This window comes from Mus caroli, unplaced genomic scaffold, assembly GCF_978045245.1.
Source record: "Mus caroli unplaced genomic scaffold, Mus_caroli_1 scaffold_17, whole genome shotgun sequence".
In the NCBI taxonomy this organism is placed as follows: Eukaryota; Metazoa; Chordata; class Mammalia; order Rodentia; family Muridae; genus Mus; species Mus caroli.
In genome coordinates this window covers 89,345,873-89,359,931 of record NW_028227272.1, presented here as the reverse complement: position 1 = coordinate 89,359,931, position 14,059 = coordinate 89,345,873, and the positions used below count along the sequence as shown (strand labels likewise).

The 14,059-nt window shown below is 51.1% G+C and overlaps 1 protein-coding gene across 2 annotated transcripts in view; it reads left to right on the top strand.

The window, feature by feature from the left end:
- Rcan1 (regulator of calcineurin 1) overlaps positions 1-11,575 on the top strand; it is a 71,772-nt gene extending 60,197 nt beyond the window's left edge. The window contains exons 1-4 of one of the 2 annotated variants that reach the window (XM_021185164.3): positions 2,869-3,150; positions 5,634-5,807; positions 7,084-7,243; positions 9,887-11,575. In XM_021185164.3, the coding sequence (XP_021040823.1) occupies positions 3,064-3,150; positions 5,634-5,807; positions 7,084-7,243; positions 9,887-10,062 (597 nt within the window). In that variant the 5' untranslated portion in view covers positions 2,869-3,063 and the 3' untranslated portion in view covers positions 10,063-11,575. Of the gene's footprint in view, positions 1-2,868; positions 3,151-5,633; positions 5,808-7,083; positions 7,244-9,886 lie in introns of those variants that run through there. The other variant, XM_021185163.3, reaches the window with a different exon arrangement.
- The last annotated feature ends 2,484 nt before the right edge of the window (positions 11,576-14,059 follow it).

Below are 14,059 nucleotides of genomic sequence, written 5' to 3'. Positions count from 1 at the left end.
TTGTTGTTTGTTTTCTTTCTTTTTCAGACTTTCATGTAGCCCAGGCTGTTCTGGGTCTCATGATTTAGCCAAAGATAACCGTGAATTTCTCATCCTCCGGCCTCCCAAGAGCTGGAATTACAGGCGTGTGAAACACTGGTACATGCAGTGTGGGGTGTCAAACCCAGGGCTGAGGGGCACCCAGCCCTGAGGCTGGGTTTTCTGTCCAGTGTTGGGGAGTCACAGATTCTAGCCCGGCCTTCCTGCTCTCCTGAAGGAGCTTCCCTTCTTAGTGACTGCCAGTTCCTCTCCAGGCCTCAGTGCAGTGTCTGTGTCCCCGGGCTGCCTGAAGGGAACTTCCAGAGGTTTGCTCAATCCTGAAGAGAACGGGAATGAGCTGCTGCCTGGGAGAGACAGGCTGAGGAGAGGCCCCGCCAGAAAGCACACTCAGGGAGACAAAGGGATGCGATGGACTTGTTGGAAAGATTGAGTTCAGGATTGGGAAAGCCATTTGACACCTGGATGAAGGAAGACAGTCATGTGGGTGAGCCCACAGGGGAGGTGGGTGTCAATGGGCGTGGCCAGGGTCCCCACTGGCAGCAGCCCAAGCTTTGTGTGAGATAGAAGCATCTGCCTTTGGGTGAGATTGCATCAGAGCAGAAGGTAAAAGTCGTAGGAGCAGGTCAAGTCTGGAAAGAACAGGCTAAAAGAGCTGACAGGATGACTAAGCATTGGCTATGGCCTTGTCATCTCTAAATCAGCACTGCCTCCCTTAATCCGAAGTGATGGTCTCCAGGTTGTTAGAAACCCCTGACAGCCCGTGGCTGTTCCTCAAACTTTGCAAGCAGTGTTTTCCAAGAAGTTACAGAGGGACGGTGCTCTTTATGTGCCCAGGAAAGAGTGCATTAATAAAGAAATAGGATTCCAATCACCGCTCCTGCAGCAGCCCTCCCCCTCCCCACAGCTCCTGCAGCAGCCCTCCCCCTCCCCACAGCTCCTGCAGCAGCCCTCCCCTCCCCACAATTCCTGCAATAGTCCCCCCCTTCCCATAGTTCCTTCAGTAGCCCTCCCCCAGCTCCTGCAGCAGCCCTCCCCCTCCCCACAGCTCCTGCAGCAGCCCTCCCCCAGCTCCTTCCTGCAGCAGCCCTCCCCTCCACAGCTCCTGCATTATCCCTCAGATCTTGGTAAGCATCCTTCTGAGAGCACTATCTATGAGTCTGCACTAACAGACTTCCAGGTGCCCTGGTTTTTCAGTTCCCTAGTGAGTTTGTAGACTGGCAGGGTAGACATATAGGGCACGTCAAAGGCTCTTGGTGGCATATTTTCTTCCGCTACTTTTCCCTCTGCTGGAGAATCAGAGAGTCTGTCTGCAGCCTCCTATGAGACCCTCTAAGCAGCAATGTCCATTTTACCTCATAGACTTGATTCTCCTTGGAGCCCCCTGCCCCTCACCATGCTGTCTGAAACTTTTGCTAAGCTTGTTCTGGCGACAGTCTGCCTCAGAATCCTGGTGACTGGCACACACCTACTGCTCAGCATCCCAAACCGTTTTAGTATAAATTCATCGAACTCTTTTAGGGTTGGCAGCCCTGGGTAATCTGGCAAAGCAAACACCGTGGCTGGTTTCTTACAAAACCCCACGGTTGGCAGCAAGGCGCCAGGCTCCGAAATTAAGCAACATTTGTTCATCCGAGAAGACTTCTCTCTCTCTGTGTGTGTGTGTGTGTGTGTGTGTGTGTGTGTGTGTAGGGATTAATGTGCCCTGTTTGTTCCGGTCACATATATTGTTCATAATTACTGGCTAACTTGAATAGTACTTTGAATAAAGCTTTCAATGTGAAAGGTTTGGCTTAACTGTGGACACTTAAAAGCTGACACTCCACCTAGCCTAGAGAAGACCTTCAGGTGATAATGAGATGGGGGTGGGGGGAGCTGACTGACTGATTCAGACTGATAGTTACATCTACCAGTTGGGGCTTGGGGCTCTCTGGACAGAAGGGGGTGGGTGGTCTGCGGTCTGGCACCCCCACCCCTTGCAGGCACAGGACCTGGCTGGACATGCTTTATTGGTTATAAGGTGCATTCTTTCCATTTCTTCCTCCTTTTCTGATAAAAAGTATTTAGCTGTGGAACAGGACTCCCCCTCGGGTTCAGAACCCAGATTTTCTGCCAGACCTGTTCTGTGGCAAGTGTGCCACTGTCCTCTGCCTTCCAGGACCTTCTTTGCTTGGATTCCTTGAGCCCTTTAGGAAACCCACAGATGCTGCCCATCCCTGGCCCTGCAACTACAGTAGGGAAGTTTTCACAGGAGGATCTGGGGTGCACTTCCATCATCCGCTGAGTGCTGGGCTTTTCATCCAGTGAACCACATGCGGAGCTGGTAAAAGCACTGCACTTCAAAACAAACCCGACTTTCCCCATTTTCCTTAAAAAAAAAAACAGCTCACTGACCAAGACAGATTTCAAAATGTTTCTCTGATGCCCAGCAAGACACATCAGTTGAGGTTTTTCAGGAAATAACAGGGCTAGCAAGACTTGCGTTGCCAGGTCTCTTAAAGCCTCAGGACTCCCTGGAGGCTAATAGCTGTTTACAGCCACAGACCGTCGTCCCTCCTTTGTAACATTTTCCATCTTAAGCAGGGCTCGCCCCCGTTCAGCCCCAGAAGCACGTTGTCTGGGCGGCTGAGTGGAATTACTACCAGTGGGAACTATGCCGCAAGAGGGGCGGTAAAGCTTCGAGGCTCAGCAAACCTTAGCGCCTTTTCCACCCTCCCGAGCAGAGGTAATTAGCATAGGGAAAATGACTAAGGTGTTGACGTCACCTCTTTCCAGTAGAAACTTACACTCTGTCCCTGTCTGCCCGAGGGCATGCGGGACCTGACTCAGGAATTTGCTGTCTAAACAGGACGCTCTGGAAGCCGAGCCCTCCCCGCCCCCAGGGGGCTGGCTCTCCGCGGAGCTTTATAAGCTGCGGCTGGAGAAAGGACCCGTGGTCTCGCTCGTTCTCTTGCAAAGGAACCTCCAGCTTGGGCTTGGCTGAGAGAGCGAGTCTTTCGTTAAGCGTCTGCCCCGTGAAAAAGCAGAATGCATTTTAGGGACTTTAACTACAATTTTAGCTCCCTGATTGCTTGTGTGGCAAACGATGATGTCTTCAGCGAAAGTGAGACCAGGGTAAGCCTTCTGACGAATTGTGATTTCTGAGCATTTTCCAAGCACGAGGCTAATCACAATTAGCCGAAATACTCAGGGGTGGGTGGCTCTCCCCTGGGGGTTTATCAGGTAAACCCCAGAGTATTTATAGCCTTGAAAATCAGAAGCTGTTGCCTCAAGAATTAACTGGGATTGGATCTGGGGAGAGCGTCTTTGAATGCTCCCTGGTTCCTTGCGCGGGAGGTGCGGACTTTGTGTGTGGCCATGCTGAACTCCGGAGGGAAGCTCCTTCCAGCTCTTGCGCCTCGTGGGAAATGAATACTGTGAATGGATCGCCTGTGTACAGTAATGGCAAGGGTCTGCCCCCAGCTTCCAGGTCTTTCTGAGTAGAGAAAAAAATGGAGACAAAGTAAATATTAGAACTCAGTATAGGGTGAGAGAGCGGCTCTCACCCAAGTAATTACCACCTTAATCACCATGCGACCTGAGAGGTCCCTATCGGGTGCTACCAAACCATCTAATTGATCTTTAATAAGAATCATAGATGAGTGGATACTGAATATGTTCTGGGTTTTAGTGGGGATGGTGCTTGTGTGTCCTGCACTGCTATGCTTTATATTCAAGACATATTAGGTCCTGTAGAGGGTTTGATTATTGTTAGCTAATTGTGTATAATGTTTGAGAAACTGGGACAGTAGTTCTTGAACTTGATGGTAGAACACACTGTATTCATAGACATACTACAGACTTGGTGTGCTGAGTGGTTTCAGCCTGGTAAGTGACACCATTCAATTGTTCCTTAATTATGTAGAAATATGATACAACTGTCACTGCTGGGTACCTACTATTAGAACAAATAAGTTTATTTCGTAAGTGTGTGGCGGTGCGGATTAGGTAAGAGTGTGTGTTCTCTGGTGCTTTGGTTCTGAGCCCTGACTTGCATTCTAAAAATATTCACCAAAGCCATCTCTCCCAAATTCTGAATCATAACTTAAAACTACAGTTAGTCACAGTGCCTGTTGATGAGGTCATGTGTAATCTCAGCTTTACCAAGAAACCCTTAAGCCAGAAACTCACCCAGTGCCCAAGAGAGATGGAAAAGAGGCATGGCCCAGCCAGCGACATCCAGGTCAGAAGTCAGCCCTGCTTTCTCCACACCCACTTCTGCAGAGCCCCTAGTGGGGACACAGCAGTGCTCCCAGGATGAAGAAAAGGGGGTGGGGGGGACTGAGAGCAAGGTGGGAAGACCTGCAGGCTCCTCTGCCTCCTGCCTCAGAGAGGAGAGGGCTCATGTGTAGGCCATTATTAGGCTTTTATTCCCAAAGATGGCTGACTCAGGAACCCCATCCTACCCCCGAAACCCCCACCCACCCCCCCCCCGCTCCCTTCTCCACTCCCCTGCATTGGTTTCCAGGACAGGCTGTGAACAGTGTACCCTCTTGTGCCTCAGGTATTCTCCTGTGCTGAGAACACCTCTCAGGATGCAGGCTCTCTGCCAGCCGCCTTCTCAACTCCCCTCCATCCAGAAGTTCCCACAAATGGCCCAGAGTGTTTAGAGAGGAACTCAGAAAGCACCTGGCATGGAAAAGCTCACAGAATCTTCCCAGAGTCCCCAGGAGGTGCAGCCCCTCTTCTCCCCTCCCCACTCACTGCTGCAGGAGAGGGTGGGGCTCCCCAGCCTTTTCCAGGAGGCTGATGAGGTTTTTCCAGAAGCCAAGAGCCAAGCTTGTAATCCCCGAATCTGGGCTTTCCATGCTAAGAGCTCATGATATTTCATAATTCTCAGCAGCCCTTACAACACCAGGGTGAGCCGATCACCTGCATGAAAGCCACAGCAGGGCAGAGGGCCCATTTGCACCGTGTTCAATCTTAAACCACTATTCTTTCTTCAGAGAGTTAAAAAGTAACAGACTGAGATAAACCCACCCTGCAGTTCGGGAGAGCTCCCTGTAAGGCCATTGTTCCTTGTTCTTCAGTTTATCAAAAAGTTCTTCCTCCCCCCCCCCCCCCACCCTCAAATCTGCTGCAGGGCCTTGGGCCCTTAAGAAATCCTGGAAGGACGCAGTCTCCACTCTGGATGAAGTTGGCTAGTGGGTGGAAGTCATGGGATATTAGGCTTAGGATAACAAACGCCCCGACTACCTCCTTGGAAAGTCTTGTCCCACGTCAGAAACTTGGGGTGGGGGTTATCAGGAGATTGAGAGTCTTAGCTGAGGTGCAGAAGAGTTAGTCGCTCTGCTGGTTAGATGACTGTGGTACACTGAATCCTGTCTTCCATCCTCCTTATAAGCTCATCTGAGTGAGTCTAACTGAGGCTCGAGTGTCTGTCTGTGTGCAAGGCCTCCCGGCCCCAACATAACAGACAGCGAAGCCCCTTCCTTAGCGGGGCAGGCTGTTCTCTAACACAGACATTCGGCGTCCCTGGAGTGACTGATCACTCACTTCTTCATCAAGGATAGTGACTGAGGACGCACTGAATTTTAAACCCTTTTATTATTTTTCAGGCCAAATTTGAATCCCTCTTCAGGACATATGACAAGGACACCACCTTCCAGTATTTTAAGAGTTTCAAACGTGTCCGGATAAACTTCAGCAACCCCTTATCTGCGGCCGATGCCAGGCTGCGGCTGCACAAGACCGAGTTCCTAGGGAAGGAAATGAAGTTGTATTTTGCTCAGGTAAGTGTGTTCATTGTGAAGCGGGCTCCTCCTGGCAAAGCACCTTATATGCTGATTGTGTTATACATTGGATTGTGTTACATATACATTGGAAACCTAGAGGTCACCTCAAAACAGACAGGATTCCGACCTTGAGTTCTTAAGGTCTCCCTGCTGTGTAAAGGGATCTGGTGAAGGGGACAGTAAGCCTGGACCTTCCTGGGTTAAACCATGAAGGAAGGGGAGCAAGCTTCCCTTGGTCACCAGAAAGCTTAGGGGTTGGGGAGTGGGGGGGGGGGAGGGCATTGCTGCCCCTCCTTCCTGCACATTAGTAAGCTTCACTGGGACTAGGCCAGCGACCTGTCAAGAGCTGTCTCAAGCCAGTGCAGGTTCTCCACGCCTCACCTCCAAGCCTGTATTCAGACCAGCACAGGGCTGTCAGTCGGGGCAGGGGCGAGGGTCATCACATGGTTGAGACTCTTAGCTGAGGGGCAGAAAAGGGGGCTGTGGATGGGTTGTCCATTGCTCCGCCAAACCTCGGGATACCTTCAAGGCAGCTCCCAACTTCCATGTGACTGTAACGGGGACTGGTAGATCACAGCTTCTCGAATGTTATTCCCAAGGTAACATCAGTCCTTGCCAGGCTCTGAAGCCACTTCCTTTCTTCTCAGTTGTCTACACTCACTTCCTGCCAGCTTAGGGCCAGCGGAGCCCTGAGGAGTGTGGCTCATGGCCCTCACCTCTCGGCAGTGGTAGACTTTGACTATGAAATGCCCTCCGTGACTCATGCATTTGAATACTTGGGTCCTCCGTGGTGCAGTTTTAGAGTTAGGGAACTTTAGGAAGTGGGGCCTCCCTAAAGGAATGAGATCCCCGAGGCGGACTCTGAGGGGTTAGAGCTCAGCCCCTTGTCAGATTGAAGCTCTTTGCTTCCTGGTTGGCACCACGTAACAGGTGACCATAGGCTTCTGCAGCCTCTAGCTACCATGACATCCATCTGTTCTGCCTTCCCTATGATGGCTGCGCACTCTTGAACCGTGAGCCAGGATAAGGCCTTCCCGCTTCGGTTTTCATCCAGGGCTGTCATAGACACTTGAAAAGTTTACCCAACACAGGCACCAAAACTAGAATTCGGTCCTTCCTTCACCTCTGTACAGACCACATTCCTGCTTCTTGGAATAGTACCTGGTCCAGAGCCTAACCATCGGTCTGCCCTTCCATGCTTGCCTTCCAGAAGCTTCCATGAACTGCCGTGACCTCGCTCACTGCATAATAATGAACTCATTTCTCTCCTCAGACTTTACACATAGGAAGTTCACACCTGGCTCCGCCCAATCCCGACAAACAGTTCCTCATCTCCCCTCCGGCCTCTCCTCCCGTTGGCTGGAAACAAGTAGAAGATGCCACCCCCGTCATAAATTACGATCTTTTATATGCCATCTCCAAGCTGGGGCCAGGTAAGCAGCACCCTCAGGTGGGAAAGTGTCGGGAGGTGTGGAGAGACTCTCTGAGGTCCCCAGGCCTCACACGCCCCCATGCGGTCATGTTATGTGACCCCCCTCACACGCCCACATGCGGTTGTGTTGTGTGACCCCTGCGTTATTCCACATTGCTGCAGCTCGTGCTGGAGTGTGCGCCCCTTGGAGGATTCCAGGAGATGGTAGCTACCTGTGGGTTTGTGCACCACTGTCCCCCCAAGCGTCCCCCAAATCTATCCCTTCACCCAGCAGGCACACCCGTGTGGCTCACTCCAGGCCCCAGATCATGTTGTTCCAGGTGGGATGGGAAAGGGCAAACAGACCAACCTCTAGGGAGTCTTGTCAGCTGTCACTCCTACTTCCGTACTGGGTGGGAGGGAGGGAGGGAGGTCTATAGTGCGGGGATGTGTGCATCTCTCACCCCACACAGCGAGCCGAATCAACACTGCCCGTCAGCCCCTCGTCATCTGACGTTCCTTTAGGGCAAGGGTTTTATTTTCATGGCTCATCAGCAGAAAGATTATATTTCTAAGAACATAGCCTAAATGGAAATTCCTCCCGCGGTACAAACTGAGACTCACGTTACTAGTGCTAATTGTAGCATGAAGGTCAAAAGTGGAAATGGCCAGTGTGAGCAAGGAGACGGCTCAGCATGGAGGCTCCCAGCACAGCTGAGGGGGTCTGGAGTCTGTGGATGTGTTATACATGGACACAGACCTCCATCTGCCGCAAGGGAGCAGTCTGTTCCAGAGGCAGGAATTGAGGCGAGCCTTCCCTCTTTTTTATTTATTTATTTATTTATTTATTTATTTATTTATTATATGTAAGTACACTGTAGCTGTCTTCAGACACTCCAGAAGAGGGCGCCAGATCTCGTTACGGATGGTTGTGAGCCACCATGTGGTTGCTGGGATTTGAACTCTGGACCTTTGGAAGAGCAGTCAGGTGCTCTTACCCACTGAGCCATCTCACCAGCCCCGAGCCTTCCCTTTTAAGAACCCAGACCAGCCGGGCGTGGTGGCACACGCCTTTAATCCCAGCACTCGGGAGGCAGAGGCAGGCGGATTTCTGAGTTCGAGGCCAGCCTGGTCTACAAAGTGAGTTCCAGGACAGCCAGGGCTACACAGAGAAACCCTGTCTCGAAAAACCAAAAAAAAAAAAGAACCCAGACCAGAAATGAAGGGGCTGAAACATTCCTACCAGGGCCATGACAGAGTTCTCCACACCCAGAGCCAGCACACTTCAGTCAGCCTTCAGGGCTCCAAAGGTGGCTTGCGGAGAGCAGTCTGACCTTCATCCACGAAGTTAGTGCTGTGTGTGTCTGTGCGTGCCCACAGCTCTCTGCCTTTGGGCCAAGGGTAGGTAGGTATAGAAACCCTCCCTCCACTTAGAGCTTTCCCAGCAGCCTTCAACACTTGGGGAGAGCCGAGCTCCTTCGTTTTTTAGCCTCATTGGTGGGGTAGAGAGGCCACGCTGCCGTGTTGTTCATGAGTTCTGTGCCTCCCACATCTATGGAGCAGACTAGAAAGCAGGCAGCCTCACCAAGCCGCTACAGCAGCTGGAAACTTAGCCAGTTTAACAACAGGGCTCATCTGCTGGCAAGCACCTCTTGTCTAGTCTACATCCCCAGCACCCTCCATTTGTAAATCTAGGTGGCATTTGTCAAAGTATGGATGTCGTGAGCCCGCCGCTGGGCGTTTTGGATTTGTTCTCTCATGGAAGTGGCCCCACCGATGCCGTTGCTGCCCCATTTACAGAGGAGGCAAAGGGCACAAAGAAGTGAGACAGCCCAGGGACAAGTCTTCATCCACTCACTCCCCGCCATACACGGCCACTCCGCCATGCCACCTCCCCTCAGCGTCAGTGCAGACCCCCTCAAGGGAAATCCCAGAGCCTTCCTTTCCAGCCAGGTTTCTTGGTGACAAAAGGCCCATCCTAATCTTGCTATACCACAGTGGTGTGAAGGTGCTTGAGCCTGGGCAAGCTCAGGCTAGCCCAGAAGAGCAAGGAGGGAGCACTCGATAGATAGATAGATAGATAGATAGATAGATAGATAGATAGATAGATAGATGATGGTGTGGCTGAAGGTGTCACTTGGGCATGAAGCACTTGGCCTCCAGTGTCACATAAATCAGGCATGGTGGTACAGAACCTCTGGTCCCAGCATCCAGCAGGTGAGGCAAGAGCAGCAGACATCTAAGGTCAAATGCAGCCATCAGTAAGTTCCAGGCAGCCCGTACATAAACAATATAAAACCAAGGAAAGGATGTTAAGGTTGGGCAGATTCACCTGGGGCTCCCTGCTGCCGTGCTCTGGAGCCCCACCTACAGGACATTTGTCTCCAGCAGTGGCATTTGCTCATGTTTTTTCTGTACTGATGCCTCCCATAACCTGCTGCTGGGAGCCCCTGGGTGGACATGAGAAGGGTTAGCGAACAGCGCTTGACTGAGAGCAATTCTGCAGTGCAAATGTTCCGTCTTGTGAATAAGCTATCCATGAGGAGGCACAAGGGCAGACTGTGTCTGGCCAAGCAAACCCTGGTGTCCCCCCCAGGTCCCTGCCCGCCATGCTAAGGGACAACCCATGGTTACCACTCACCGTGCTCTTGTCTCCTTCCCCCAGGAGAGAAGTATGAACTACATGCAGCGACAGACACCACTCCCAGTGTGGTGGTCCACGTGTGTGAGAGTGACCAAGAGAATGAGGAGGAAGAGGAAGAGATGGAGAGAATGAAGAGACCCAAGCCCAAAATCATCCAGACACGGAGACCGGAGTACACACCCATCCACCTCAGCTGAACCGGCACGCGGACCGAGACAGCGCACTCTGAACCCCCCGTGTGGGAAGGGATCTTTTACTGTGCAGGTGGCTGGTCATGGCTTTGGAGGTAACGGCCGTGACCACTGTGGCAGAAATTCCAGTTCATGTTGCTCAGAAGAGAGTCAAGGCCTCCTCCCCTTGTCCTGATGCTGCCGCCCCTCAGTCCACGTCCACGGCACCTGGGACTGTCTTGGGCCATTCACTGAATGTGTGGCAGTCACACAAGGACACTGGGGACATCCTGAGAAAACTGATAGTTCTTGTCATTGCTCATTTCTAGGTTCTGTTTTTGGCAAGGACAGGTTGACTGGTGGCCCAGGGAGAGATTTCTGTTTCCAACCAGAGTTCAGGGTGCAGCCCCCGCCGCACTGGTAGGCAGAGGCACCCCCCCCCCACAAGCCACCCAGTGTCCAGTGCAGAAAGGTTGTGGGACAACCCCCGCACCGTGTGGAATTGTCCTTCTCGTTCCTTCCCCATGGTCCGACGTTCATGCATGTGTGTATTACTAGGTCCCAGGACCAGCCTCTGTTCACGTAGGAAGTTACGCTGGTTTCCATCTTGGGAAGCCAGGAAAGTTCTGGAACACTCTGACCACGTGTCCTCGTTTTCTCTGCACACGGGGTCGAGGCTGGAGACATCCGCACGTCACCCTGCCTGGTGCACCGTGGCACTTGGGCTTCCCTGCAAGAGAAGTTGATCTTGAGTCCCCGAGTAGAACTTAGCCTCACCTGTGGGAGAGCAGCGGGGTTGCTGCCAGCCGTCTGTCTGGGCTGGGAAGGTTTGGTGTGGGTGCTTGCATTCAACACCGGTCTCCGTTGTTTCCTTCATGTAGTGGTTTGTGTGTGAATTTCAGCCCAGACCGTCTTTGGGAACTGTTGGTTGAGACAGTTTTTCACCCCCATTGAAACGTAAAGATAAACTTGTAAATACAGCCAAGAGCATATCTTAGTACCTGTCTGTACCTGGGTGGAAGTAGAGGGCAGAGGGAGTCTCAAGCTACCTGTGGCTTGTGTGTGGTAGAGGTTACTGTCATGTGTTTAATGGGGTGAATCAGAGCATGTGGAGTCCGTCGTAGCCGTGTGTTCCTAGAGGGACACAGTGCCTTTCCCCTTTCATCCAGATGACCACGACACTCGGTGAACATTTGAGAATTTCTGCTTTCCCAGTCATCGTGTGTGTATCTGGTAAATAGGTATTCTATTTTGGTCTTACCATTGCCATTACAAAGTTTGTCACTCTGAATAACCTGATGCCAGTTAACAGTGCATGCTTTGGGGACTCGGGAGGTGGCTTCCCCTGGGGAGCAGATGGGTTGATGTTCTCCAAACCCTGTTTCCAGCGCTCGGTGGGAGGGAGCCCGCAGGTGGGAGGCCATCCCGTTGCCGCCGGCCCAGTGTTTCTAGTTCTGTACTTTGAACCGGAGAGGCTAACCTCAAAGATATTTTTTTTAACTGCATTCTATAATAAATCAGCACAATATGCTCTTCTGGAGACGTTGTTGGTCGTTTTCTTTCTGGGACCAGTGTAGGAGGTCGCCGTCATGTACCAACTCCTACTTACAGTTCTGCATCAAGCGCACATCACTCAGGAAAGAGCCAAACAGATAACAACCAGAGTTAAAATTCTCAGCATCTCCTCTGTACAGGGGACAGACGATCTAATGATGTCAGCCGTGCTCACCAGCACCTCTGCTGAGCTGTTCCCTCACTCACTCACTCACTCACTTGCTCGCCCACTCATAACTCATTCATTCATTCGAGTATGGAGCTGAGAATTAAATCCAAGGCCGCACATGAATCAGGGAAGCACTCCTACCACCGAGCTCCACCCCCAGCTCCAGTAATGCCTGCCAATCTGAGGGTTTCACCACTAAATAGAATATCCAGAGAAAGTAAGGTAAACCACGCTTTAAAACATGTACTATAAATGTGTGTGTGTAGTGGCATCCCACGCTGCATGTGTGTCATTCAGAGACAGCTGGTGACAGTCTGCTCTTTCCTTTGACCATGCAGGTCCCAAGAATGGAACTCGGGTCATCAGACATGGCGGCAAGCATTTTTACCTGCTATGCTAGGTAAAATCTCTTCAGAAGATCTGAAGCTCTGGCCACCTTTGCTCAGGAATAGGGAGGGGTTCACAGCTCCTGACCAGGCTGCAAACGCCTCAATGATTATTTGCTAAAATATGGAAAGAGACATTAATCTTGGTCACGGTTAACATTAAATATCCCTCCTAGGAAAATGTATTTGCTACCCTTTTAAGTCCAGTGCCTCAGAGCTCATTATTGAACACATTCACTCACTGACTACCTGGAGAGGGAAGGGACATATTTCTAAATAGAAACGCACCATGGGGTTCCCCTCCAGTATTCTAGATGACCAAGACTGTGCGGTATGCTGGCCCAGGTACTAATTTGTAAATAACCCTAGAAGAAAGCTGGGGTGTTGCCAAGTAACTGACTGAGCTGCTATGGAAAGGTGGTAGCCCCAAAGAAGCTGACTCCAGAGGAGAACTCAGGTCACCAGACACCCACATGGAAGACCTCTTCTGAGCAGTTCTGCAGTAGGCACGAGTGGCCGAAAGTTTGAACAGTTACTGACTGGATCGCTCAGGTCTGAAGGCATGACAGCATGCCTAAGACTCTCACGGACAGTGGTCTGAGAGGGAGGGGTTCAGCAACATGAGTGACAGATGCAGGGTTGGCAGGCCAGGATGTACGTGGCTGTTGATCAAATGCAGTTCTTAAGCAGTGTGTGGTTCAAATTTCGCTGCTGTGACATATATCAGAAACAGTTTAAAGAAGGAAAGATTTTGCCGGGCAGTGGTGGCACAGGCCTTTAATTCCAGCACTTGGAAGACAGAGGCAGGCAGATTTTTGAGTTCAAGGCCAGCTTGGTCTTCAGAGTGAGTTCCGGGACAGCCAGGGCTATGCAGAGAAACCCTGTCTTGGAAAACAAAACAAAAACAAACAAACAAAACAAGAAGGAAACATTTAGCCCATGGTTCCAAGGTCCAAACCATGCTGGCTGGCCCTGCTTCTGGGCCTGGTAAGGCAGACCATGGTGCAAGGGCACGATGAAGCAAGGTTGCTCACCTCAGAGCAGACAGGCGGCAGACACAAGGAAAAGAGCTAGGAACCAAATAACGAATTCAGAGTATACACACCCCACTGCAACCCCTGACCTGTGACCTCTAGTTTGCCCTCACCTCCTAACATTTCCACCACCTCCCAGAATAGCATCACTCTCTGAGGTAACAGGCAGAGGACCAAGCCTCCAAAACACGACATGTAGAAAATACCTAATATGAAAGCCACGGAGACTTCATGAGTGTCTGACTGACCTGGTAAGTTGGGGTCATCCAGAAACCATGTTCCTTGGAATGACTGCTAAACCAACATAATATTGGCAGGTGGTGAACAGGGTGTGGTGGGTCTAGACACTGTTAAGGCTCAGGATTATATTTGCAATCAGCAAACCCAGCATGGAGGAGAGGACACTCCCAGACTGTTCTATGATTTAGTGTCCATAGGAAATCTGTTTTTTTTTTTCTTTTTCGGAGAGCTTTAATTTTTAGGTGAGACAGGCAGAACTCAACTGTTCAGTAAATAAGCTTTACCAAATATTAAATCACAAAGAGTGAAATGCAGTGTGTGGGCCTGTTGTGGGCAAAACCAAACAGGCCGCTGGGATACATCCTACCTCACAGCCTGGAATGTTTGCCATCATTTAATAAGCGTGTTCAGTAACACTCATCAAAAGTCAGCAGCTCAGATGGAAACGACATGAATAATTCACCTCAAAATGGCTTAGGCAGAATCACACTCCCTCCCTTCTCTGGTATCTGGGCTTCTGCTGGGTCCTTTGAAGTGTGCTTCTCTCTGGTAGGTAATTCACACTGGAAACTCAGTCTGACTCGAGTCACATGGCCATCGGGCAGACCAGGTTTCTCCGAGCACCCCATCTTCTCCAGGAG